This window comes from Scophthalmus maximus, chromosome 3 (assembly GCF_022379125.1).
Source record: "Scophthalmus maximus strain ysfricsl-2021 chromosome 3, ASM2237912v1, whole genome shotgun sequence".
Classification (NCBI taxonomy): domain Eukaryota; kingdom Metazoa; phylum Chordata; class Actinopteri; order Pleuronectiformes; family Scophthalmidae; genus Scophthalmus; species Scophthalmus maximus.
The window spans coordinates 10,996,031-11,023,592 of NC_061517.1; the positions used below are offsets into that span (position 1 = coordinate 10,996,031).

The 27,562-nt window shown below is 43.1% G+C and overlaps 4 protein-coding genes and 1 long non-coding RNA gene across 16 annotated transcripts; 1 reads left to right on the top strand and 4 right to left on the bottom strand.

The window, feature by feature from the left end:
* Positions 1-8: 8 nt before the first annotated feature.
* On the top strand, positions 9-3,070 carry LOC118316727. The gene is made up of 2 exons (XR_004795251.2): positions 9-216; positions 2,111-3,070. It is a non-coding gene; the product is annotated as an uncharacterized LOC118316727 (long non-coding RNA).
* Positions 557-10,347, bottom strand: rbm10 (RNA binding motif protein 10). Of its 7 annotated transcripts, none has more exons than XM_035644767.2 (23): positions 10,204-10,347; positions 9,661-9,720; positions 9,030-9,573; positions 8,781-8,951; positions 8,611-8,680; positions 6,820-6,893; positions 5,875-5,961; positions 5,701-5,761; positions 5,448-5,606; positions 4,844-5,004; positions 4,639-4,736; positions 4,302-4,389; positions 3,976-4,180; positions 3,781-3,887; positions 3,613-3,694; positions 3,409-3,500; positions 3,110-3,298; positions 2,520-2,714; positions 2,275-2,331; positions 1,951-2,145; positions 1,698-1,745; positions 1,520-1,575; positions 557-1,319 (listed from the first exon to the last, which is right to left on the bottom strand). In XM_035644767.2, the coding sequence occupies exons 2-23, from the start codon at positions 9,675-9,677 to the stop codon at positions 1,229-1,231; spliced, it is 2,847 nt and encodes a 948-aa protein (XP_035500660.2). In that variant the 5' UTR covers positions 9,678-9,720; positions 10,204-10,347; the 3' UTR covers positions 557-1,228. The 7 variants fall into 7 exon arrangements, with proteins under 7 accessions (XP_035500660.2, XP_035500657.2, XP_035500659.2 ...); XM_035644764.2 differs by having other exon boundaries at positions 4,823-5,004; XM_035644766.2 differs by having other exon boundaries at positions 9,030-9,576.
* Positions 10,348-10,691: 344 nt separating this feature from the next.
* LOC118316720 (rho-related GTP-binding protein RhoA-C-like) lies at positions 10,692-14,371 on the bottom strand. Its single transcript, XM_035644829.2, has 5 exons — positions 14,265-14,371; positions 13,515-13,670; positions 12,722-12,842; positions 12,489-12,619; positions 10,692-12,396 (listed from the first exon to the last, which is right to left on the bottom strand). Exons 2-5 carry the CDS (start codon positions 13,668-13,670, stop codon positions 12,223-12,225), a joined length of 582 nt encoding a protein of 193 aa, XP_035500722.1. The 5' UTR covers positions 14,265-14,371; the 3' UTR covers positions 10,692-12,222.
* A 578-nt stretch (positions 14,372-14,949) lies between these two features.
* usp21 (ubiquitin specific peptidase 21) lies at positions 14,950-21,837 on the bottom strand. Of its 4 annotated transcripts, none has more exons than XM_035644790.2 (12): positions 21,678-21,837; positions 20,804-21,242; positions 19,173-19,229; positions 18,950-19,067; positions 18,748-18,862; positions 18,411-18,530; positions 18,246-18,310; positions 17,952-18,139; positions 17,512-17,590; positions 17,284-17,391; positions 15,868-15,982; positions 14,950-15,699 (listed from the first exon to the last, which is right to left on the bottom strand). In XM_035644790.2, exons 2-12 carry the CDS (start codon positions 20,957-20,959, stop codon positions 15,606-15,608), a joined length of 1,215 nt encoding a protein of 404 aa, XP_035500683.1. In that variant the 5' UTR covers positions 20,960-21,242; positions 21,678-21,837; the 3' UTR covers positions 14,950-15,605. The 4 variants fall into 4 exon arrangements, with proteins under 4 accessions (XP_035500683.1, XP_047186935.1, XP_035500682.1 ...); XM_047330979.1 differs by having other exon boundaries at positions 18,246-18,313; XM_035644789.2 differs by lacking the exon at positions 21,678-21,837 and having other exon boundaries at positions 18,246-18,313; positions 20,804-21,587.
* Positions 21,838-21,964: 127 nt separating this feature from the next.
* Positions 21,965-27,526, bottom strand: arhgef3l (Rho guanine nucleotide exchange factor (GEF) 3, like). Of its 3 annotated transcripts, none has more exons than XM_035644782.2 (13): positions 27,302-27,526; positions 26,919-26,967; positions 26,723-26,770; positions 26,113-26,178; positions 25,851-25,958; positions 25,593-25,751; positions 25,204-25,266; positions 24,975-25,071; positions 24,482-24,558; positions 24,023-24,280; positions 23,137-23,307; positions 22,584-22,776; positions 21,965-22,482 (listed from the first exon to the last, which is right to left on the bottom strand). In XM_035644782.2, the coding sequence occupies exons 1-13, from the start codon at positions 27,337-27,339 to the stop codon at positions 22,235-22,237; spliced, it is 1,575 nt and encodes a 524-aa protein (XP_035500675.1). In that variant the 5' UTR covers positions 27,340-27,526; the 3' UTR covers positions 21,965-22,234. The 3 variants fall into 3 exon arrangements, with proteins under 3 accessions (XP_035500675.1, XP_035500674.1, XP_035500676.1); XM_035644781.2 differs by having other exon boundaries at positions 26,723-26,773; XM_035644783.1 differs by lacking the exons at positions 26,723-26,770; positions 26,919-26,967; positions 27,302-27,526 and adding an exon at positions 26,532-26,696.
* Positions 27,527-27,562: the final 36 nt, after the last annotated feature.

Below are 27,562 nucleotides of genomic sequence, written 5' to 3' on the forward strand. Positions count from 1 at the left end.
AGGTAGAATTCTGAATCTCTAACATAATTTAAAAACGGGAGACTACATAATTTAGAGGACAGCAGGTGGATGAATCCTCTTCAAAATGGATACCGTTAACAGGCTCAGCAGCTCGATTGTTGTGTGTGTGTGTGTGTGTGTGTGTGTGTGTGTGAGAGGTTACCCACCAGCCGCTACTGCAAACACTGACATTATACCGCTATGGATCAACCAACAGTAAGTTGTGGTCTTACCAAGAAGCAAATGGTAACATTAACCTTTCCATATAGCTAACTGTAGTTCATCCTGACGAGCAGACCGAGAAGCATGTGTACTGCCGTTGCCATGGAAACTCAACAAGGGCACATTTGTAGAGGCAAACAAAAAAACACTTCTCTGCAACTTCTACAGGTCAACATTTTGCATTTGCTTTTTTTTAGTTACACTACATTACTCATTTTTGTTTTTTACTTCCAAATTGCAGATTTAGAGATTCAAAGTTAAAATGTCACAATAATACATCTGATTACTGGCTCGCCCACACAAGTCGCCAATCATCAAGAATGATGAGAATGTGTGATTCTTAATTCATTTACATGAGCTTGATGAAACAGGTGATTGAAACAAATAGACATAAAAAATAATTTTCTCCAGAGATAAGCATGTATTTACATTGGGAATTCACACCTGTAATTTGACAAAATGACACACGCTAGTGTTAGTGGGACCCTGTCCATTTCGAGGGGCCTCAGTCTCTTAGCTCCCACTTGTGATATAAAAGTGCTCATTATAGAATGTATACACAGTTCATGCCCAGATCAGTCATTCACTGAATGGTAAGGCATTTATCATTAAATAAAAAAAAAAAATCTATGGTGCATAGACAGTAATATTAGAAAAATCCCATTTGCTGCCACAAAGATCCACACGGATCTTTCACTTTTCAACAGCAAATGTTTCCCAACCACATAAGGCTTGTTTATCAGACACAAGCTCTGAAGCAAGAGAGAACGCAAGACTGCATCATACAGGAAGAAAGCAAAAAAAAAAAAAGGTGCATACTGTGCAATATCCTGACATCCATTGCTACAGGATCAGTTCATATGCGCGCATTATCACTTTTGAGGTAACTGTAAAGTCAAACCAAAATGAAGAGGTTTATCTATATGACGATAATCGTGAAGTGTTGCGTGCTGGGCTTTGTCCTCGTCCTGTCTGGGTCAAGATGTCGAGGATTTAAGGTGAGAGCTCACTCCACTTGCATATTGCGAAATAGCAGCCCCTTTTTCACACCTCCCTGCAGCATCCTGGCACCAAGAGTGCTGCCCATGATCCCATCACTGAAGAAAGAAAGACAATGAAACGACGTTGAGCACACACACAAAATAAGATAAAATTGTGGGATTTAGTTAGAATACAAAACCATTACTTTAAGGAAAAATGCATGGTAGTATCCAAAACTTTTTCTTTTGTTGTAAACCTGAAACCACTACAAGACATCAACTCAGTGTTGAGTGTTCGTTACTTCACTGCTGCTTACATGGGGCTAAACTTCCTCTTCTTAAGAACAGGAGGTTCAGGTCCATCCAGAAATTTCTGTAACCAAAAAAAGGGAACATCACATCAACACTAACTGCTCTCAATCAGCAACAAATAATTACTCCATGGAATGTTGTCAAACTCGATTGTCTATTGTCAGATCCGGAGGGTTGACCGACCTCTCTGCCTGCAGCTTCCACCTGGGTTCGTCTCTGCTCCAAGTTTTGCTGAGGGCAGACAGATAACGACGTCAAAGTTTAAACCTCATTACAAGAGAAATGTCATTAGGGCTGCACCTTTGCTCGAGATAATAGATAGTAAAGAATGTATGAGACACAAATTTAGCAAAATACACAGAAAACAGATTCCAACCAGGAATTAATGTTTGTAATGGTGTAAAATGAAAGTCAACCTGTGTGTTTGTTTAACCACCTTATGTAGCTCAGAGAGCTGCTGGTGCCTGATGAGGGCCTCCTTACTGGGGAACTGTCTCCTACACAGCAGACAGGCCAGTTTAACCCAGTCCGTCATTTTCCCCTCCTTCTCATCTTTGTCGCCTCCTTCTTCATCGCTGTCCGTTTCTCCGCTGTAGGCCGGGACCAGACCCTGCAGCTGTGGAGGGGAACTCTACAGAGGAAAGACATGATGTCAGGAACTGACAGACACAAGGATATTGACTTTATGCTTGAGGAAAAGGAACATAAAAGGATAGGGTGTTAGAATAACAAACAAAAAAGACTGTGGCCATGTCCTTACTTCTGTACTTTGCCGGATCTGGTCCAGAAACATCTGAGGCCGTTCAGACAGGGCCCCCTGCAGGACAGAAACGGCAGAGGGATTAGGGCAGGCACTCTTATTACTCTCACACAGGAGTGATGGTTGTAAGGGCCTCAGCCTGAGCTCTCTGGACTTTCTCCTCACTCACTATGAGCATCCATGCTGTCCTGAGGACAGGCAGGTGTCTACAGCTGAGCACGTGTCTCTATATAAGGATCATGCACCTTTTTCTCCAGAACAGCATAGCCTGCATCCGCACTGGCAGACTCTCGACGGTCGTCTAGGCGACTGTGGCCGGGTGCCCTGGTGAAACCAGGAGGCAAAGTTGTAGAGCCGACGGCGGGGGAGGAGGACACAGAACGCATGTTCTCCTTGTGTCGGTTGAGACTCTTAGCCCAGCGCTCCATATCTTTGGCAATCTATCAACACGTACACCAAGAAATACGAGTTACTCAGTTAAACTGATTCAAACAGAGGAAAATTTACAATTTGTGAATACAATACCATTAACACCTTCACAATAAAATGCAATGCAAACAACCAGAGCCGTGCAATAAATACCACCTCTGTCATTATTTGTTGAGAATATGTCATTGGTGTAAAATAACATAATTTTGGTTGCAAGTGTGTTAACGTGTAAACAAAAACACAAAGGAAAGCAAAACAAAAACCCAAACAGACGTGTGCATTCTCTATATTATTGTAAAGTGTCAATTTGACTCTGTTAAGTGCCTTGTGATGAAATTAATTAAATAAAATTCATTGGTCAGTTTCATTTATTCTGCACCTCTGTCAGTGTGAGTGTGAGCAGTACCTGCTGAGCGGTTTTACTCTTGGGCCTGTCTTTTTTCTCCTTGCCACCAGGAGAAGCAAACAGTGACTCCGATGGGGCGGCGCCTTCGCTCATGGAAGCGCCGTCAGCTGTTGACTGGCTGGCGGGAATGTAGGTGCGTTTGTCTCCATCCCAGTACATGTACCGCTGAGAGTGAGGGTTGTAATAGTACTGCGAAAAGAGGGAGGGCACACAACACCAGACCGAAATGTGAGCAAGAAGACACTTTGGAAAAAGTGCTGGCTTATCATTCAGATTACAGGACATACACCGCTCTTTACCTGGGAGGAAGGATCATAGTAGAGGCCTGTGAGTGGGTCGTAATAGTAGCCAGAGCTTTCATCATACTGGTATGTGGACACGTCTGGCACGGCTACAGTCAAAAGACACAGGACATTTGCCTCAAGGTCAGAGACCAAAAAATACACAGGCACACACACACTATCCTGATTGTTGATCGTGTGACTGAATACGCAAAGACTTACGATATTGCTGGAGTTCGTGTTCAGTGCCTGGGGTAGAAGGTTGGCTGGGAGCAGCTGGCTGTGGTTTTCCCACTATCTCAACCTGTGGAGAGATAGAGCTCTTAAAAAGAAAAAAGAAGGTAATGGTTGAAGTACTGCAAGGAATAAGAGCAGAAAACAGTACTTTACCTGTGTGGCTGTTATGGCAGCAGCTGTGGTGGTAAGAGCAGTTTGCGTATGACTGAGAGGCTGCTGCACCACCTGTGATCCCGATGTCACTGCCTCAGAAATGGTAGCTGCACATGGACAAGCTGAAGGTTCATTTCAAATTGTTCAGATTGTAAGGGTAATATGATCTATATGCTAAGTATATGAGATACCAACCTGGGGCAGCTCCTCCTCTGTATGCCGCCACCAGGGCTGCACCTGCACCGGGCAAAGAAGGAACCCTGGTATCTGCCTGGGCCTTGAAACTTGTGCCATCTGGTCCAGAGAAATCATGCCTCTCCCGATTGTATGTTACTGCTGCCCCCTGTTGATAAACGGCTGTATCTATACTCTGACTTCCACTGGATCCATTCGGTGCAGTCTGAGAGTGTAAAAAAGATCATTGAAAACACACAAAAAATACTCACAAATGTTCCTTTTGACATTTAAGATGTGCATTCGTGTTTTCTTTGCTGTACTCATAAGTCATTGAGAAAGTTTACCTGTGTGACAGCCCACTGTGCAGCAGCGATAGCTGTGCTGGCCACTGTAGCAGCACTCACTCTGCTTCCATCAGTCAGGAACACGTCACTGGCACAGAACAGAGAGTGTTTCAGTGATTTTAAGCAGGGAGCTACATTTCAAAAAGGTTTTCTTGAGATTCAAGAATATAACAGTAACTATCTAAAATGTCATTTTAGGTCATCTTCTCCAAAGATGTTTCTCATCCAATTTATTCACACGGCCAAGTTGAGTTTTTATGTGACTTGAAATCATAACATCAGTGTAGTGCACTTGTGTTTTCCTTTGCAGCCAAGTTCGGATGGTATGAGTGTTTACCGTTTGGAGCCTTTGGCAAACTCCACCAAAATTGGCTTCCCTTCAATAGTGAGAGCTGGCTGGAGAGCCTGTAAGATCTGGAGCAGCTGAGATGCCTCCTGTTAAAACATACAGAGACAGTGAGTTAAGAGTGTGTAATATCTATGTGTGTTTAGGATAAAGGTTATTTAGAAATCAGCCTTACAGAAAAACTTGAGTTTCTCACCACTATGGTAGAAAGCTGTAGAAAGGCAAACCCCCTGTTGAGCTGCGTGTGCTTGTCCTTGATTAGGCGAATATTGGAAGGGGAGAGTGTAGCGAATGGAGCCAAAGCCGATAAAATGGCTTCCACTGAAGTGTGAGGACCGAGGTTTCTAAGGATCAGAGCTGTTGAAGGAGAGAATATTATTTATTTTTTTAAACCCATGATTTAAAGAACCACTGTGTAGAATCTAGAGGCGCCCAACTGCGAGGTTGCAGATAGCGAACAACCGAATACCGCTCTCTTTCTAAGCATAAGGAGGCCTTTGTGTAACGTAAAAGTATCAAAGGGCCTCCAGACAGTGTAAGTGTGGTTTGTCCATGCTAGGCTACAGTAGAAACATGGTGGTGTAACATGGTGGGCACTTTGGAAGAGTGTTTTTTGCATATAGATCCCCCTAAATCCTACGCATTGGTTCTGTAACAATCCAAGTAACAGATAATATATAGTTTTGTGAAACCTATTATCCCATTCTGGTTTGCAAGCTATAGCTAGGTTGATTGAAATACATATGGATAGATATTGTAAATATTGCCATGAGGGTAAAAATGTCAAGAGACTGACGTACTATCATTGGCAACATCTGCCTGCTGTGTTGCCAGTCCTGGAGTGACAGTAGGACCAGAGGAGTGGTAGGGTGCTGGCAAGGGCAGCAAACCTTGGGCTCTGTCCTTTTCAAGTCCAATAGGCAAATCCGTCTGCAACTGGGGCAACTTCAGCTCACCCTCTGGGGAAAGACAACATGCCATTGTACATTACTGTTTGCTAAGAGAACTTGTGTGATTGTAAACAAATAATAATACTTACAATAGCTAGTTTACCTGATTTAGGAACACTGCACTTGAAGCACTTTTCTCTCCTTTTAAAGTTCTGCACACCACACTGTTGAAATGTTGCAAAAGCTCTTGTAAGAAGACTTACTAAATGAAAAGGCATCAAGCAATTTGAGAACACACAATTTAATGTAAAGCAGTGCAAACACACAAATAACCAACCTTGTTGCAGAGCCAGTCCTCGTTGGCACGTGGTTTTGGGTCGCTGAAGTGCATCGACACCCTCTGTCCCAGAATCGCCAGCACTCCCTGAAAGAAAGAGAGAGAGAGAGGGAGGGGAAACAAAGAATGATTATCAGTGATAATTAGGCCACACATGCCAGAGAAAGGCCTCATCTGACAAGAGATGAGAGAGAATGAGAGGGACAGAGAGAAAGAGAGAGTAGAATTGAGGCTGAAAGAAAGAGGACACCAGAGAATTGCAACCTTCAGCTTTAGGAAATTGGGACGGACTGAGATGGTGTATATGTAGTGTGTGTGTGTGTGTGTGTGTGTGTAGATGTCCATTTTTAAAAGGACACAGTGTGTTCTGTTCAATTGTGTCATCCCTCCCCCCTTAAGGGGAACCTTCTCTCAGTTTTCTGCACAATCCCATCCCACTGTCAACACCTTTGCCTCCCAAATAGACAAATAGCTGCTTCCTAAAGACGTTAGATAACCCAGATATGAAAAGTTCAAAGACCATGAAAATGAAATACTATATTCATTCTCATTCCACATACAATAGACCATGTGAGAAATCATATTCATACTGTCCAGGAGGTGATACGGTAAACTTAGGAGAGAGCGTGAGAACGTGTCGCTTTAGAAAGAGGAGCTTGTATTGGGGGTTTGGACAAATGAGTAAATGTGAATGGGAGGGTCAAGTTATGAAAACTATGTAGCTGGGAGACAGATAAATGCCACGAATTAGCCTTTTTTTGTTTTGTTTAAGATCCATCTACCTCAAGGACAAAAATTACTTCTCCATGTCTACACCATGCTGGACTGCATCATATGCATATAACAGGGCATGATGTTATTGTACATCTGTCCTGATATTAACCCAAAAGTCCCATTGTATGCATGTATATATGTGTATTTGTGTCTGTGTAGGGGGAGAGTGACCTGGTTGGTCTCCATCCAGCGGGTGGCCTCCTGTATGAGATTAAACTCGACGAAGGCGAATCCTCGGCTCTGACCTGGACACCGCCCAGCGCCATGGTAACCGAACAACAACAACAACAACATAACAACAACGCAGTGAGGGGTTAGTGCTTCATGTACAGAGGAGAGAGAGACCCTGTATCAGCACTAAAAAAATTTTTTTTAAACTCATTGCCTCCTCTCTCCCTTGGATATAACACATTTGACAGACAGTTGTAGAGCCACTGTCAAATTCTCTGCAAGGGCGGGAGGACGCACAGTGTCTCAACAGGGTCAAGGAAAGAGGGAGAGAGAAAAGAGGGAAATTCCTACCCACTCATCACTTTTTGTGTCTGAGCTCTTTGGCTGATTTTGAATGAAACCCAGGCACCAAGAGAGAAAACACACACAAACACACGCACGCAGACAAATCGAGTGAGAGGGCAGACTGAACTATGTAGCACTGTGGTGGATTGATTCATAGTAAAAGCTCCACATCCTTGTCCATGCATTACTATAAACTGTGTAACATTTTTAGTTTTACAACTACATTTTTTTTCTTTTCTTTTCTTACACAACTCGGAATACATTGAGTGCAATCACAAAAGGTTATCATTAACTTATTTAAAATTGACTTTTCTTAAAAACAGAGAAATGGTGATAGAGAAAGGCAGAGCAGAGCAGGGGACTGCAAGTGAACCCAAGTCAGATAGGCACAGCTTACAGACCACCAGTGAGTTAGCAGTCTATGTATGTTCAGGCAGTTCAGTTTTTCATTTGAAACCCAAAACAAAACGAACATACCATGTTTCTTTGTAGTAAACTAAAAAATTACCAATAGACAAAACTAAATTAAAAAGCAAAACATTCCAAGTTCCAATTTGTGTGTTTAAGTCATTATTTTCCTCATTGAAATGAAAGAAACAGTATAAAAGTATAAAAAAAAAGCCAAGAGGATAAAATGGCCTTTCTTTAAAAGTGCGATCATATGCAAGCACAGGAGAGTGATATTTATATATATATATACCTCTTTTGGTTTAAAATGAAAAAAAAAATCATGGTATTGTAGTTTTTGGTTTCAAAGAACAGTGAGACGATGACCTTAATGAATAACCTTCTGAATGGTATGGATGACTCTCCTGGATGAAAGGTAGCTGCAGGACTTTGATTCGGAGGCTCAGACACTCAAAAAAAAAAGCGACAATGACAAACGGTTCTACTTCCGCTTTTCATTTCTCAGTTGACACTGTTAGTTTAGAGGAGCAATATCCGTCTACTCAGACACACCTCACTGCAGGATGGATGAAGCAGAATGGGGGTAAAGAATATAAAAGAGCCATAGTGAGAAAGAAATTTCAAGCCATGGAGTGAAGATCTATAACCAATAACTGTATGCATGCATACTTCTCTTAGCAGCAAATATAGATAGAGCCCTCCTTTGAAGCATGCATGGATATGTTGTTGGGAGGTTACAGACACCAGCAGACCAAGTCAAAGCAGGAATCTAAGCACGAGCCTATGTTTAACTGCATAAATATAATCTGCTCCACTGTCAGAGTATGAAATAAAGAAAGTAAGAGAGTAGGAAAAGAATAGTGATGACACTTATTAATAAGAAAGACAAGAACGAGCAAATAAGATAAAGTCACCTGCAACAGAATGAAAATAACAGAGCCGGTTATGGATGAGTGTGTCAAATAAGAAGAACGGAATAGGAGAAGAAGGAAGAAAGGAAAAAGAAAAAAAAAATCCAAGCATTGGGCAAGTTCTCACCTGAAGATTTGTTCCTCATAAGGCGAACCTCTCTTGGCTGAATCCCCTGCTCCTGGAGTTGTGCCCGGATCTATGAAAACAAATTATAGCCATTCATGCCGACTGACAATGAGACCCATAGATCACCTGACCACTGTTGAGACAAATGTGCCCATGAGACATGCAGGTACCTCATTGGCTGTGATATTGGGTGGAAGCATGCGAAGCATTATGATGTTGCTGGGCCTCTGGTTGTGGTCAAGATCTGCACGGTAGTCCTGGTCCCTCTGATCCAACTCGTCAAGGCACAGGTCTGAACCAATGCTCCCACAACCAAGCTCCTCTGACCCCACTGGAAAAGCCTGTCACAAATTACCAACAAATGTCAACTACACAACTGAAGCAGCCTTTAATAAGAGGATGAACTTGCATTAACTTACCCTCCTCTTCACCGCCCCACGAGAGAACCTGTCTTCCTCTCTCTGCCTCGCTGTATTGTAATCCATTTTTTCAGAATGGGCACCGACACGACCCCAGTTGCCCTCCTTGCTCCCCGAGTAATGGGCACTATTCTCAGGGAAGCCTCTTACACCTTTCCCTCGACCCTTCTCCTGCAGGCTGGGCTGTAACTGCTCAAACTCCCGCCTGGACCCTTCCTCGTCTCTCTGCAGCATGGGAAGGGCTAGATCGGGCTGCGACTGAGAGCAAGGGGGCCACGGGAGCCTTTCCCTCTCATGCACAATGTCCCCTCTGCCCTCTCCTCTCTTGTGAAACCCCGGGCGGTGTTGAAGATGACCCGGTGAGAAGTCGGGGGCACCCAGTGATTGCTCATCAAGGCCAAACGGTCTGTCCCCCTCTGGTCTGCCATCATATCCCTCTCCCGCCTCCTCATCCTCTTGGCCATAGCCTCTGTAGTCCATGTCCCGAAAGTTGTGGTCATTGTGGGTGTTGCCATAGCGACCTGTGCGGTCTCCTCGCCCGCTCCTGCTGTCCATGAAAGGAATATGTGAGGGACTGGTGTGACAATGTATTATCAGCTTAAGGGGGAAAATGTATTTAAAATTAACTCACCTCCTCTTATAGTCCATGTCAAACCAACTGACTTTGGTCCTAGTGTCTGTCCGTTTCAATCTGGTTTCAAAGAGAATCAATAATCAGTCTGATTGTACATATAGCTTGTCTTTGAGAACCATGAAGCAGCTGCAGTGATGCAGATGCAGGGCAGCGGTGTGTGCACTCAACACACGCAGCTAGCGCTGCCTCTACCTCCAGGTTTGCTGCATTGTCGGTGGAACCGCACAGACTTCTCCAACTTCAAAATGATGCCGCTGCTTTTAACATACCATTCACAAAAGAAGCGGCTAATGATTGACCAGAGGCTCAACCTTGCATCACTAACGGATGTGCTGCAAAATACACATGCGCAAACGTACTATCCCCCACAAAAAGCTGAAATCAACAATGACGTGTGGCGGTCATATCGGTTAGCGGACATGCTACCACCTATGCTAACCTGAGCTAGCTAGTCCGAGCGAAGACGCTGCCGCCGAAAGGATGTCGGCCGCTGCAAAACACAACGACTGCGTTTGTGTGTCCGTTCGTAGAAACACGTACCAGCGTCACATGTAACCGAGGACAGCTCGTTACATGTCAGTTTGAAATCCGGGTGAGAAGCGAGTTTTATTTCTTGTGGATCTCGAGTGTAAAATGGCCACAGTTAGGACAACATTTCAGATGGGCGGGACCAGGAGCTGGCTCTGGGCTTTGATTGGATTTTGGAAAGGAAATACAATAACGTGAACGGTGATTGGACAAGACGATCAGATTTCTCCTCAACTAGTAGCTCGTGACAGAGAAGAGTGCGTGATGTTTCTGTATCTTCACACCAGATATAAAAAAAAACATAATATAACTAATATATATATATATATATATATTCGACACAAAAAACTATATTTTTTAATAGGTAATGCCTCTTTTATATTGGGGAAGAAAGAAATTAATCAATGCTAAAAACTTAGCAAAATACGGTTCTATATATAATAATTTAATATATAACAATGACTGAATTGATCAAATGACAAAAATACAATACAACAGAAAACCCTAATACCAACTTTATTTGGAAAAAGAAATCCAGAAATCCCAATATGTCACAGTACAAAAAAAACTTCTAGCAGCCCACCCCCAAAACCATCCAACCTTGCACCCCAAGCTTGACCTTCAATTAATTAAATGAATAATACTAAGGTTACAATTGATCAATTTAACTGACATAAGATGATCATCACAGGATTAAGTAGAATGATTAAAAAACATAAGAAAATTAGAGACAATGATAAAAAGTTATAGTACAATAATGACAATATCATAAAAAGGGACTATGGGAGAGTGGAGTAAAAGGCAAACTTGAAATACACATCATTAACATGTCCTTACAAGGCCTTGTAAGACATACAGTACATAATGGACATAATAGTAATAAGATAACCCTACCATCTATATGAAAGAATATTCAACGTATCGTCTACACCACTCGTGATTTGACCCACTGATCAACACAATCAAATGACTCTCTGGTGTACACAAAAAGGTCCTAATAACTCATAATATTGTTTAACCTGATTGTGCCTCAAGCTATAGTACAATGTCTTCCAGTAAAGTGAAGGTTTCTATGTCACTCTGAGTAGCTGTTGATTCCATTACCCGTCTGAGCCATAAAATGTGGCCATCAGGGGGTAACTTTGGCATGGAAACAAGGGGTTAGGTCAGTGACGCAGAAGGCTTTTCCCATGCATACAGTACGTAGACACATACAGTATGTTAATACACACTTGCACAAATATACACACATTCACCACATGCAGACCTGCACGGGAAAAAACGAACCACCATACTGCTGCACACACACGCACACACACTCACACACACACACTTAAGTTCAGGTAAGTATTTCAATATTTCAGTAGGGGAAAATATCTTATACAATCTGGTTTAGGCATACCCCTGCATAGTGCCTGAGTCAGAATATGGGCCTGAAGGAGCCGAGTCAATGACAGGGGAAAACGTGAAGTGTGGACACTACAAATTACATTATAACACCCCATCCAAGTTATTAATCCCTACCCAATAACTTGCTCTTCTTGACCACTGCTCTCAAGGCACTACATGTAGGCGATACTGTGTAAAATCCACTTACGCATGGTCTTAATTCAAAACTATTTCATATTAATGTCTTGCCCCCCCCCAGTCCCATGTCCCCATTGTCTTTGGCCTGGTAAGGACCTTTTCTCTCTTCATTCCCATCATGGCATATTTCAACCCGATTACATCTACTCAACTTCAAACCGCCCCCCTGCCCCCCCCACAACCTGCCTTAAAAGAACCCTAGATCTGAAAGTTTTGGATAGATGCAAGCAAAATGGCACATAACCTAATGTATAGACGAAGGACCAGTGTGTAGAAGCCTAGCAATTTCAGACCTGCTTTTAATTTGCTGAGGATAATTGGTAGATCACAAATTGAGCATCTGCAAAACTTTGCTGGGCCAATATTCTCCCCTGTATCAAATCTCATCGGAAGCCACCCTCTCCGTCTATGCTTGAGGGTGGCCCCTTCCTCTTCTCCACGAGCCTATAGAAGGAGACAGGTGGACTTCTTGCCGCGTTTCTTGGCCTGCAGTGCTGCTCGAGTTGCCATCTCAAAGACTTCTCTCACACCATCTTTGGTTTTGGCGGAGCACTCCTGGTAGCCATAGGCACTGATGCGGGCTGCCATCTCTTTTCCATCTTCATATTTAACTGGTTCCTAGACACACATGTCAGAGAGAATGTTTGAATTTGGAGATCTTACCAACAGATGTGCAGTTTTTAGCACGTTTTAAACCAAAACACACTCACCTGTTTCATTTTGGCAAGCTCTCGTCTGGTGTGCTCGTCATTGCGCAGGTCTTTTTTATTGCCCACCAGGATGATGGGAACATTTGGACAGAAGTGTTTTACTTCCGGGGTCCATTTTTCTGGAATATTTTCTACAGTGAGAAGAGGGAAAGAGTGCAGTAGTTAGCAACACATATCAGTTTTTTACAATCATGAGGTGCTCAGAAGTGGTGTGCATGTTGCAAAGACGGTACCTAAACTGTCAGGGCTGTCTACGGAGAAGCACATGAGAATAACATCAGTGTCAGGGTAGGAGAGAGGCCTCAGTCTGTCATAGTCTTCCTGTCCCGCTGTATCCCAAAGTGCTAATTCAACCTGAGGAAAACAGAGACAGATTTATGTGAATAGAGAGTTGCAAGGATACAATGACAGGTTTGGAGTGCTAGACATGTAAAGAGGGTAATTTGGTAATTTAAGTTAGGCAAACAAACTGAATCATTTTACATTGTTCTTACTGTTTATACAGGAAAACAACAGAGAGAAAAACAAGGATGTATATGCTGTTAGACAGTGCAGGGAACAAGGAGTCTCTCTTAATATCAATACTGATCACATTGGTAGCACAAAAAATGCAATTAGTAGAATCAAAAGCAGTCGCTACATAGAATAGTGTACTTATAATAGCCTATATAATAATTTGTTGATATGATCAATCATCAGAAAATTAACCTTGACCTATTCTTATCTCATTCTGATCATTTAGTCATTAAAATATATTTTTTTAAAGCAACAAATCCAACGATTTGAAGATTTCAAATGTCAGAATTTACTACTTTTCTAGTGACCTAAATTATAGGGCTGTTGTTGTTTCTATAGATCTGATGATTAACAGCAAAAAGTAATTGGATGATTAATCACTAATGAAAATAATGTTTAGTCGCAGCCCGAATCTGAAGATGTCGTCTTGGACTCAGAGACTATGACATCTGACATCTTATGCACCAAAGACAATACATTTTTTTTTTACAGATTTACAGTTTATCTCACCTGTTTCCCATCGACTTCAATGTCTGCCACATAGTTCTCGAACACCGTGGGGACGTAGACCTCCGGGAACTGGTCCTTGCTGAAGACGATGAGCAGACAGGTTTTCCCACACGCACCATCCCCGACGATCACCAGCTTCTTCCTGATGGCTGCCATCTATGAAGACAGTCCAACAACAACAAGGTTATACTCAGGTTACAAAGTAATTACATCCTAACATTTTACCAATCGTGTATCAAAGTCCAAATAAGGTGAATAAGACGCTCAAACTGTCTGTGTTGTATATACGGTTCCAATACGTGTGTGTGTGTGTGTGTGTGTGTGTGTGTGTGTGTGTGTGTGTGTGTGTGGTAAGTCTCCTCGACAGTTCCTCCAGTTTAGCAGAAGTAACTCGGACAACGTCGGTAACAGCAGCGCACCGGTCTCTTACGAGTTTCATTAGAATATTCTGATGTACGACACACATTTGAAGAATTGGGAGAAACGGGAGAGTCTGCCTCGGAGCCCGGGGAAGAAGAGGGTGTAAACAGAACGACACTCCGGCGCTGTGTTCCCTAGTCCGGGGCCTGTCAAACCAGCTAACAGCAGCTAGCATCGGAGCTAACGCTGTTCCCAGTGGTTTTAATCACTGTCAACACAGCGAATCTCTCAGAAATTGTAACCGTCGCGTCCGTGGCGCCGCCGCGACACGTCGACGACCGAAACGAGAGTCGGCCTACAGTTTAAAAGCGTTTGGCCGAGTACGATTACCGCTTGATGTTTTCTGTGTCCGCCTTTCGCCTCTTCCTGACCGACTGGAGACGCTCCGCCCACCGCTCATACGCATGTGCGCAGTGACGTCACTCTTCAGCAGGCCTGGGCCTGGGCACCATTACGCATAATGCAGCTGGATTGCTCATTTCATATTCATTAAAAAAAACTAAAACAAAAAAACAGTATGAGAACCAAAGGTCGAATATAACAAAGTACACTGCATTATTTGAATATACATTTTGAGGTACTTGTTCTCAGGTAGCATACCCCAAAATTCTGGAGTCCAAATATTCCATTTGCAAGAAGTTTGTTCGTGGAATTCAGTTCTGCTGTCAATACTGTCCAGGAGTCAAACTGCTGATTAGTGAATTCATTGCTATTCCAAAACAATATGAAAACCAGTCATAGTATTGAAGTCACAGACGCTGATTTTTGGTGACTCAAGTACTTATTCTTTTGATACTCAAAGTAAATTTAGTCGGTAATACTTTAAGTAATTAGGAATGAGAGTTCGGATTTTTTTTTACGCGTAATGGAATTCTTTTTATATCAATGATACATTTGATTTAGATCTGAACACTTTTTCCACCACTGACGACGACAACAACAACAACAGCAGCAGCAGCAGCAGCAGCAATTCCATGGCTCTTAATTTCATTCTACTGAATAAAATTAATTAAACTGAGTTTTAGACTTTTTATTAATTGTTTCAAATATCAGAAATGCAATAAATACCATATGTACAAATATGTACAAAATTGTTTTTGCAATAGATCCAAATATAAAAAAAAGAAAGAATACATAGACATATATGCATACTTTGACATTATCATTTTGCTAAGAGAGGAAAATATAGTCCATTTCAATATTTTAAAGGTTCAGGGTAAACCGTCCATGTGAAAGGATATTAAGATAAAAAAAAAGCAAAGGGTACAGGTATTTACATATCAACGTATATTTTCAGAAAACTGCATAAACTGTAGTCAAAGAGTCCTATGTCTCAACTGAGTCATGATGTGACATGATGACTTAGTTTCTGTTCCACCCAAATGTTTGCACACGGCTCACTGACTCCTGCCTGGGAATTGGGGCACAGAGACTCTTAAGGCTATAGTCTGTATGTCTCATCTCTCTTTTAGCTGAGAGTCTTCAAAAGCGTCTCCATTACTCTGGGCATGGCTTCCCTCTCCTCCTCCTCTGAGTTTATTTAAGGCCATGCTCACTGAGATTGAGAAGTTCGTAGATGCCTGAGTTGCAGCATTACCGCTTCCATTTGTTTCTATGGACACTGGAGATAAAGTTACTCTGATTGGCTGCCTGACTCAGCCAGTCTGAGGCCTATTTCCTGATGGTGGCGGTGCTGTTGCTGCGCTGGTAGAACAGGACGTAGGCTTGATTGGTCTGAAGCTGGTTTTCTGAGACGGTAGTCACACTGTAGGTGAACAGATGGAGAGTAAGCATGCTAAGGAGCAAGTTTTTATTTAATTTGTCTCAATACAGATGTTCAAAGATACAGTAGCCTTACAGGCTTTCTGTGACATGCATTTGATAGGGCGCTGTACAGTGAAAAAAACATTCTGGGTGGAGGAGCGAGTTTTACCTGGAGTCATTGTAAAAGCACCATCCATTTTCATCTGAACAGCAGGCGGTGTAGTGGCCCATGTTCACCGTCCCAGCGTGGTTACATATTGCATATAAGTCATAAAAAACTGGACCTGTGGGAACATACATGGATACAAGTACTTGCTTATTCTGTTCTCCACAACCACATTGCATCAGTTTTACCAAGTTAGCAAATTATGGAATAATCCACTTGTTGTGAGAAACCACCCTCGTCTGTCACATAGAAAGAAAAAAAAAATCAGAGGAAAAGCCCATTACAATTTGTCATCCAGCTTTGGTTAGGGCTGGCAAATTCAAGTGGATCCTCCACCTGGTATTCAGGGGTAAAATATGTGCGGATATTGTAGATATAGTACATATTAATGTGACTCCCCTCCTTACTAAGATAAATTATATATATCAGACTTGTGGAAGGCAATCTAATCCTAATCAAATCTAATGGGGCAAAGTTAACATCTTTAAAATGGTGATTTTAGTTTTAATTACGTGTCAATGATGTTACCCATGCCGTGTGAAATTTTCAAACAACGCAAACACATTTTAAAAGATTATACATGGAATGGGAACAAGCCATGGATTAATTTCTGAAAAACTTAATACAGCAAGAAGTAATGGTGGTTTTCCCCCAGCCAACGCATATTGCCTTTGAAGAGGCGAAAGTGGCAAGACAATGGATTGGCAAGAGTAATAACTGAGGATGGATTGGAATACTAACAAGAATTTACTGCCCCTCTGAGTCCAATTGAGGCTCTATCATAAAATACAGCCAAAAGCCTGGATTCAGTTTGGGGAGTGTATTTAAACAATTGCCTGCATGGAAACAGCACTGAAATAATTTACTTTTTAAAAAAAAAAGCAGCTTCCACCTTTTACAAGTGACTGTAGCTTGCAGTACATAGCAACTGTGAGATCCTCAGGCTTGTCTGACAGAGGGATTTGAATATGGACACAGATAAGGACTCGTGGGCAAAGTTCATTACAGGCTGGTCTATGAGCTGTTTTATTACATGTCTGTCAAGAAAATAATTTTTGCTGCAAGTTTAGACTGCATAAAAGTACATTAATACATGCAATGTGAGGCTGCACTCTGGCTCGCCTTTCTCGAGACAAGTAATCGGAGAAGTTGTGATAGGAGCGAGGTATTGTACTTTTGGGGAATTTGTTATCCTTTTGGATGTGGGTCTCTTGTTAACTTAATATTATGATTATTTCTTTTTTTCAGTGAATACGGGTAGAAGGAGAGGGTTCTTGTTGTTCGCTCTGGTTCGTACCACAGATACGCTTTTCCAGAATAATAGATGACACAGTGAAAAAAGGACACAAATGAAGGGAGATAACATGCAAATGGAGGAATAAATGAGAATTGATTGAAAGAAAAGTTTGTTGATGTTACCACAGTCGACGGGTCCGTAGGGTCCAAGGTCCAAGTTAGTTAGCGGGAAGGACACGTATACTGTACTTTTACTGATAGACCACCGGGATGTTGTGAAACGATTCAGATCTGAGGGAGACTGTTAAGCATCACCATAACTTCCTGCACACAAACATCACTTGCTAACTCGCTTCCGGCATTCACACCAATAATGTTAATACAGTAAGTAGGACTTGTTGCCAAGGATACGAATCACAATGACCTGCGGAAACCTCTGGATGGACAGCCGCTTGGTGCACTCTGTATGCCTGTTACACCTCTCACACATCTGAAACACACAAGAGGCAGACACACATCAACAATTTACACTACAACATGCTATAATTAAAATTATTTTCACTTATTCTTGAGTCCTAAATGAACATGTAATTCTCTGCTAAGGATAACATAGTTTTGGTTTCAAATGAAAGTCTGCACTGTTTTGTCTGTGCCCTTTTTACTGGTTTGAAGTGGGCATAGCTGAGAGAATATGTCTAGTATGCAGAAATCAGAATTTCATGATTAAGTAAAAAATGTCATAAGAGCTGTGGTGTTGTTTGTTTGTTGGTTTGCTTGATCCTTTCCACATCTTTCTAAAATCAAGCCTCAGACCATTTGTTGTTGTTTGTGCAACCTCTGTGTCGACTTACTGGCGAATTCTCCTTGTCCAGTTTCTCCTCCTGAGAGAAGAGATCCAGGCACTCCTTCAGCGTGACCCCCCCAAGAGAGCTCCTCTTGGGGATGGGCAGCGACAGGTCACAGAACACGTCGAATGTGTTGGAGTAGTGGGAGCACACCGAGCAATGCAGCGAGCTCCGCAGCTGGCCTGAGAACAAGTCTGTCAGGAGGGTGGAGAGGGTGAACGTGGCATGAAATATATCAGTGGGGGCCTACATTGAATTCATATTGCAGACGCATGATCATGACTGGATTTCTCTCCTCACCTCCTATTTTGCTGTCATCTCTCTCTAAGTGCTTCTTCCACATGGCAACGGCCTCTTCGGAGAGTCTACTGAGTGATGAGGGAAGTAGACGAAAAATTAAATGTGGTCACATGAAGGGATATTAAAGATTTAAAAACAGAATCTTTTCCGCATGAACACACTCACCTAATTCTGGCGTATTTTTGTTCAGGCTCCTTTCCTGGACGTCGAACGTAGGGTCTGCGGTTGATTTCTGTGTGCAGTTTGTCCAACAGGAACCTGAGAAACTCCTGAGCATCCTGTTGACTGGGTTTAGCACAGAGATTTCATAATGCCTGTGCAGGCAGCTACTATAGACTCAACTATAAAACCAAAAAGCCGCATTCATGCATCCTTAAGTAGAAAGTTAATCTGAAATAGTTTACAGAAGGAGTCGGCCTTCAAAGTAGTTAGTGTTTGCATGAGAAGGTGTAATATTGCCTGCACCAACGTATCTCAGAAAAACAATCATTCACATTCTCACCTGTACCCACTGAAATAAGGCACCACTTCTTTAAAAATATTGTAAAACTGTCGTGGATTTACAACTGTGTCTCCGTCATTTACGTCCCACAGGCCCGACAGCACCTGAGAGAAAGCTGGCACAGGAAAATGGGGTCCAATGAGAAAATGACAGGAAAGCCCAGGAGTGCAAGAAGGAACACGCAAAGGACACGGGAACATACCCTCCATGAGCTTGGCCTCCTCTTTGGAGAACTTCTCATGGATGTGGGACTTGAGGAGGCAGTAGTCCCGTAGGCCACGTGTGTGAGACAAACACTGGACCACTGCATTCAGGAAACACTGAGTCATAGACAAAGTGGAGGGCAAAGGTGAGGAAGTTGTTGCAAGAAAATGTTCTGGCTATTGGTAATTCTTTCGAGGGCTTCGTTGTGCACCAACACTTACTGTGTTTCCTATGTTTCTAAGGCCAACCCTCCCACTTCCTAAGGTGAGCTGCTCTTTCTGTAAAATGAAAACAGCACAGGAAGCGACTGAGCAGGACTATACACCTGGTACGTCTGCAAACACAGTGTAGTATTATTATACCGGAAATTTTAAGTAATAGGAAACAGCAGCTGGTGGTAAACGGTGCCGCTTCTGACTTGAAAACCAGTGACCTCTAGAGTTCCACTGAGATCTTTGTTTGGCCCTGTACTGTTTTTTGTCTATACAAGTGATTTACTAAATGTGGTACAATTGAATCTTTGCAGACGGCACTAAGACATGTAGAATAATTACAAAGGACATGGACACAGCTCAGCTTCAAGATGATCTCCACTGCATGATCACACTCTGCGTGGTCGGTGGTTACTTGAATTAAATCCAGATAAGTTTAAAACATTTATGCAAATCAAATGACATAATAGAGTTAATTATACAGGAAGAGAGCAGGTGGCTTAGCATGAGGAGGAGGAAAGGGATATCGGTGTGGTGGTTTATAGTTTGCTTGAATTCCACACACACATTTCACAAAGAGTTTAAAAAAGGCAAACTCCATGTGATTAGAAGTAGAGTTTTAAAAAAAAAATTATGCAGGGAAATGGTTTTGCCATTATACAAATCCCTGGTGAGATCTCATCTTGAGTTTGCAAGTTCTGTCTAGTGCCCTTATAAATCAAAGTATTTAGAAAAAAAAATGGAAAAGGTTCAGAGAAGAGTCACTCAACTAATTCCAGGTCTCAAAGAGCTGTCACATGAGGAAAGGTTAAGAAAATTGAAATGACCTACACTAGTATAGAGATGGACATGATTGAGGTCTATTAGCTTGTTCAAGGTATATATGATATCACAACTGAGCTTATCGTCCACATTTGTCATAACAGGTGTGGAGAGAACATCCCTTTTACAGAAAAGTCACACTGTGCAGAAACAGAATGGAACCAGCTCCCCCAGAATGCAGTGCAGACTCCTTCAGTTAACTCTTTAAAAAAAAAGATTGGATAAAGGCTGGTTAACAAAGGATTTTAAGGATATTAAGTGCGTTGTGGTCATTTCTTTGGTATGTTTTTTTGTTTGTTTTTGTTATGGGTTGTTGTGGGAGTCTGGTGTGGAGGATTCGTGTCCTGTACCAGAACATTAACATCATTCAATTGAATTAGATATTAGTTTCTATACAGACAGAGTATGCACATGTATGTGTCCTACTATCTGACCCCTAGCTGTGTCCGTACACCATGTTACTGTCTGTCTGCCTTAACACGGTCATGTCACTGTCACTGTCATGTGTGTGTGTGTGTGTGTGTGTGTGTGTGTGTGTGTGTGTGTGTATAACATTGGTGGGACAGATTTAGCCTTCTTATCTCATTAGCATAACAAGAGAGGCTAAAAGAAGGTCAGCCTCGAGCGGTCATCCTCTTAGTGACCAAGGAATGCTGACAGGTGCTTAAACACGTGTGTGCATATGTACTCTCCATTAATACCTTCACATCATTTCTCCATGTTAATGTTTGTTAATTACACATGTAGAGCAAACATTCCCGGCTACCAGACTTTGAGTAAATAAACCAAAGGTTTACACTGGATAATGTTGTGCACACCTCATTGTCAGCAACCAGGAGCAGGCCCATCAGTGAGGTGTAGAGGACGGATTGGGAGATGTCTGCCGTCTCTCCTTGGAGGCCGTTCTGGGAGACCAGGGTCCGACACAGGGCCTCACAAGACCCCTCCACGTTGACGCCACTGGCTCCAGGCATCCTACTTTACTGGTAAACCTCACGTGTGTCCACCAAAAAGGGATCCTGGGGTAGATACAAGATTCTCCCAAAGAATGGCAAGCAGATTGTTTTGCAACCTCAGATGGAGTATGATCCACCGCCTCTGGGTTTTGTCACATGCAGCGTCGGAGGTGAGCAGGGCGTGGGTTGTAGCTCATACACTGTCTGAAAGCGTGAGGGTCCCCCCTTTTCCAAAAGAATAAGGTATGATGGAGCGTTATCCTCTCTTCTTCGGAAAAATGGCGAAGGACGTCATCCGTAACTGAGGGGGAGAGAACAGGATTAATTTGAGAATGAGCATCCCCCTTAAGGTAAATCCTCTTCTTGAATAGATCGAGTTGATCCACGCATTCCCACAATTCTCTCTCGTAATTACAGCGTGCAGAGCAGTTTGGAAAAACCACGGCCTGACAGAGACCGCAGCAAATCCAGATGTCAACACGTCATCTTGATGGGCACACAGGTCCAAAAGGACAGTGTCCAGTGATTAAGATGTGAAACTAGGCCAAACTCATATAGGCTGTAAGACAGAACATGCCATCCTCATGGGCAAGGTATGTTTTGAATCTCATCAAAGCCACATCTCATTGACGTTTGGTGCGGGTAGAGGGTAGAATCCGGCAAATAAAGTTAGTTTGCATATAATGTCTGACAAATGTTGTAGAATTGACATATAAACAAAGCAGTTTGGACTCACCTGATCACTTGGTCATTCTATCTGTGGACAAACTGTCCCAAGCAAACTGTTCCCATCACCTGCTGAGTTGTTAAAAATGCATAAGAGGCCGTCTACTGTTTCACCGTGTCTGTCGGCTGGAGCTGAAAGTCTACCTCTCTCCTGCCCTGTCACCAGTGTCAGAGGGAGGGACGGAGAGAGAGTGGAGGTGGAGGAGGGGGGAGGATTATCATCTCTAATCTTTTCCCTGCAGATCCCGTTGGCTATAATTAGACATATTTTTGTGTACTTCTCCACAAGTACCTCAATTAACTTTCAAGTGTCAGTTTATTTATAAAAAACAACAACAACATTTTACATCATAAATTCACATTTGTTCCCAGTAGAATGCATCACCACCACAACCACACAACCCATCAGGAAGAGGAGCGACATTTAAAATCCATTCATGAAATCCTTTGCGTATGTTCAAGCACAAAAAAAGAAATCTTTCAACAAGCAGTCCCATTTATTTTTCTCTCATGTCAATGTTCACATCTGTGGAGACCCCACACGCCTCCTGGCGATCAGTCCGACAGTCAGCGACTGGTGTGGTCTGTCATTTCTGTGTCCGAGCTGAGGCTGAGCTCAGCGATGTGATACAGGGCGGGATCGGGCGGAGGGGAGAGCTGCGACTGGCTGGTCTGAGCAGTGCGGTCCCGTGACTGGACAATGGCCTGGCGCAGGCAGGTGATCCACTGCTGCTTGCTGAAGGAGTCGTTGGCCTGCAGGCTGTAGGGGTGAGCTTTGGAGCGCCCTCTGCTGCTCACACGGAAACAGTTCTTCACTGGGGGAAGGAGGAAGGAAGGTTAATTAAATTGGAGGAAGGTTGAGAAAGAAAATAAACCATTTAGCGTTGTGGGTCGGTGTGTATACTGTATATCTGACCTTTATCATTCCCCCCAGTGAAGGCTCCTCTGAAGGTGCCACCTCCAGCCGGCTCCCCGTCTGGGATCTCTTCCAGATTTATCAAGGCATTGGGAAGAGGCTGTCTGTACACATGGAACAACTGGCCTCCCTCTCTGTCCTCCCCCGGTCTGGTCAGCACCAGAGCCAACTCAAACAGGAACACATGCAGCCGCTGACAGAAGAGGCAGAAGGAAAATTAAATGAGAGACATAACTTCATCTATAGTTACCTACCATGAAATATAATCACGTATAACTCAGATATTGTGACCATGTAAGAATATGTTTTTATATAGTACAACATCAAGGAGAGTGGATTTTCAAAATGCAGGATGACGCAACACTCCTGTCAGGGGCCTAATATCAAAATCTACACGGAAACAGAGGGGAGCAAAATTGTATAACTAGGGTATATGGATTGAACCAGTCGTAAATGACTTGACCCTCTCGGTTTACGATACAAACAAATCGAACGGATTCCCAGGAGAAACACTCTAAAGGTCAGTCAATGGAAGATTAGAAGAGCTGCTTACCTGGCCCTTGTTGTTCTTGAGCTCTCCATGGCAGAAGAGGAAGCGTGACTGCCGGATCTCCGGCAGCCTCTGGCTCTCTTCCAGGTATGTGAGACCCCGCCTGTAGAACTGACACTCAGCCTCCCCGGTCTTCTTGTTCACCTCGGCCACGATGCTCTGGACGAGCTCCAACTGGGCCGAAAACAGAAGCGTTACGACAACCACCAACCCCAACTGAGACATTCTGCTGTTGAAATGAGACCCAATTAGGGGTAAACTAAAAAGTGTATGAATTGCACATGTGGTATGTTTTCAAAGTTTGTATCCTGTTCAAAGAGCCTTAAAGGTCCACGGGAACAGACGGGTTGTATCCAGAGCACCAACAGATTTTTCATTTCCAATTACTTGAGTCTCCCTGGGAATGAAGTTATTACAGCCCAGCTGGGTTCATGAATATAACCATGACATTTTCATGCTACTAATGGCACTCCACAGGTTTACAGCCTAGTGAAGTTCATGTATAATAGAGACGTTTTCTCTTGTGCAATGTGCAAGGATTTGTAGATTCAAAAGAAAATTCCCATACATACAGAAGGATGGGAATTACTTTATACAATTCTATTTTAGCCCCTATCTACAAAGCCTAGCTATACAGCATTTATTTGATGATGATTGATATTTGGTTTTGCAAAGAAAGATAGCAGTTATAGGATTCAAGGATTTAAATTTGTGTAATAATCTACAGTCAGACAGCCGAAGGTTTATGTTCCTGCTCCAATCCATAAAAAATCTGGTCCATTTAAATAGCCATCGAAATGAGTGAAATCTGAACTCTGTGCCTTTGAGCAAGTCTGCAATTTCCATGTTCACGTGTATGCACGAGTACGTGAATGTGTGGACGACTCACGGCATCGGGCAACGTGTCCTCGTCAGGGTGATCTGGAGGCGTGCACTTCTGTATCTCTTTCAGCAGCAGCGGGTATTTGACCAAACGGCTCCGGGGGAGATCCAGAAAGTTCCACAGGTCCAGCTTCCTGCTGAACGAGGACTCTTGGCACAAGCGCAGGAAGTGCTCCACTCTCTTCTCGTGCTTCTTCTGGTCCAGCAGGGCTTTGGCCCCCACTTGGTTACAGCAGTATGTGACGTAGGCCTCCAGGCAAGGGAACTGCAGAGTGGCGGGTGGGTGGGGGGAGGCAATGAGGCAAGAAATGTGAAGTCAGATGAAAAGCAGAGACGTACACAGACTGAACTCTGCGATTCTGGCTAAGAGAGGAAAATAACAGAGAAAATACAGGAACTGGAGAGTGAAGACGGGTCGTGCCCTTTTCTCTTCTTCTCTCTCCGCGGTCTCCATGGAGATACTCACCCAGTGCAACAGAGTGGGCCCCACCTGTCCGACCGTCTTCTCCGATCCCCTCAGCCGCTCCAGACGACTCAGGAGATCTGATACGAGACAGAAACAGAATCATCCAATTGTTCCAGGTTGATTCCCGAATACAGATGCTACTGCAGCTCAACTGCAGCTGGGACTGTGACATTAAAATTTAGATCACAATACTAACCAGACAATTTATTCATATATTGCATAAGCATTATATAAAGATTTAATAAATGGTTATAATAACGCGCCGTGTACACAAATGCACATATTGTAGTTACAAGCTGATGCAAAGTGTTCTTGTGTGTTCATTTACTTGAACCCCTAAAAATATTCGATGGACAGAATCCTGTGAAGAGATAATGTAACTTACATAAGATATGGTGTGATTTCACCGAAATTCAACCGCTGATGATGTTTAAATTATTGCACGGCCCAACTGTCCTAATACGAGAGAGCCAGGCAGCGAGAGACGAGTTACCTTCGTGGAGAGGGATGAGGGAGTCCAGTGTTCCAAAGATCTGTCCAAGTTCACTCTCTGTCATGATTTCCAACTTCAGCATGGGCTCATAGTAAACCTGGCAGCACCCACAGCAGAGGAGACACTCGAATTAGGCACAAAAGCACTGCTGTATTGAAGTGTAAGAAGTTGATGGTTAGGTAGACATTCATGGTTTCTGCTCAGGCGGAGGTGTTCGGTGGGCACGTACCTTCTTAACCAGACTGAGGTCCTCGATCAGCTGCCGCTCTCCCTGAGTCAGCTCGTAGATAACCTGCCGCGAGAGCCACAGCCATTCAGCGTGTTAAACCGGACACGTGGACTCATTTTTGTCACACGTGGATTGCAAACACACTCTCGCATGAGCAGGGAAATACACAGATGGACGCAAAGAGCTTTCACAGCTGATTGTTCAATAAGGGAAGTTGGACCTCCGCTGCCAGCTCACATCCTCTTTCATAATCCCTGTGTAGGGCCGCTTCACAGAAACGAAGGGTAGGCACTCGCCGCCCCACCCATGCTGCGACCGCAGCGTGACACACATCGCTTTATATATATAATACACAAGCAGAAAGTTTAACTGATGAGCTGAGCATGCACCTCTTGACGTTTGATCTCCTTTGCAGTGAGGTCATGGCTCTCCACGGTGTCACTCCAGCATTGGCTGTTGCGCCGGCGTGGAAACGACGAGGGCTTCGCTCTCGAGCGCAGGGGAGTCGGGGGCAAAGGTCGAGCCTCTGTGCGAAAACTAATAGACCGCTGTGAAAAGCACACAGTGGGTGAATGTCTGCACGCACAACTCATTAGCTGTTGTGTTGTTGTTGTTTTTTTACACAAAGTGAGTTCACTGATCGTTACCGAAATGGACTGTCCGATGCGTTTCAGAGCAGGGGTCTTTGTCGGGGTTATGACACCTGTTAGGCTGTTGGACTTGGCCACAGGTTTGACCCTTTTAGTACTGGGCTCCTGAAATCACATCATCATTAAAACATTTTTACAATCTGTGGTAAGATGTTTAAACGTGTATCAGGCTGGATCCTCCATCAAAGAATATTGCTGGCCAAACATTGGTAGAGTTTTAACTAAACTATTTGGTAACCGCAAAAGAGGAACAGCTCACTTCTGAATCCTTCATGTGGTCGCACATCATTTCGCCCTCCTCCTCCTCCTCCTCCTCCTCTTCATCCTGATAAAACAGAACAGGTAACAAAAACAGAATGAGTTAGAAATGGAAAGACAAGGGGGTTCGAGGAAGCGGAAACAGAAACTGAGTAGAGACTGCAGGGTGCAGATCTCTCATTTCCTGTGTGAATCTTTCAAAGAGGAAGAAGGATGAAACTGTGCCTCTGTAGGAAAATACAAGATGTCAGCCAGTTTTTTTTCTACTCTAACCACATCAGCTGTATATTCAGTGCATTGAAATATCTGCAGTAAAAAAAAGAGTGTATCTATGGATGATAACATACAATATAAAGACGAAAATAAGACATGGAAAAAGTTGAAGCATGGCATGAAATGTAACAAAAACATGATATTAACCAAGATCTGACGGTCTGTGCGTTCACAGAGAGGTTGTGGCTGCACCGCTGAACAAAATGTTCGCATCTCTCATCAGCTCTGCACTCGACGTTTGTGGTCACAAAGGTAAGGTTGACTAACTTCCGCTAGTTGCAAAGAGGCAAAGGAAGATGAAGAGGCACACATAGTTTCAAGTCAGCCATTATCCTCACCTCTGTGATTCTGATCACAGGTTCAGGAGCCGGGTCTTGTTTTCTCTTCTTCTAAAAGCAGAAATGTATTTGACAGTGAGTCTGTGTTGTTGTTTTATTCTTAGTTTATTTAAAAACATTTTTTTTTTTTTTACAATTGAACTTAGACATGTTTGTGACAGGACAGAGGTGGTGAAAGAAATATGGTGTGACGTACCGCAGCATGGTCACAGAGGATGGTGTGCGTCCCGGCAGGCACCGCAGACCTAAAAAGGGCAAATGTGTCAATAGGCAAACAAAAACAACATACATCCTGTTGTTATTTTACTTGAGATAAATGTAAGAAACAAGTAGCTGAATGCAATCTCGATAGTGTGTCTAAATGACTAATTGGGGACGAGATTTTTTGTGCGCCTCAACAGCATATTATTGATTATTGCAGGTCGAGATTTTGTACCAATCCGTAATATCAAAGCTCGATTGCCAGTAGTTGACCAACACCAAGTTTTTATGATGTTGTACGTTGATCACACTCAGTTCTCATGGACTAATACACAGTACAAGGTGGAATCGGTTAAGGATGAATGTCAGTTATCATACCAGGAAGTCCTTGTTTCACCCATTTCATCCACTTCCATCTTTTCTTTGTCTTCAATGCATCCTCAAAGAAATGATGAGTCTCAAAAGTGAGAAACGTTGTAATACAATCCAGATCGATGCTGATCTCTCCTGTTTCGGTGACGAGTTTCAGCGAGTCGTTGGCAGGCAGTTTTGTCAAAGAGTTCCGTGCACTTCTTCCTCAACTCAGACCTGACCACATCCTTTACGGCTGCACGTACTAATGTATCCGCTCTTCTCGCA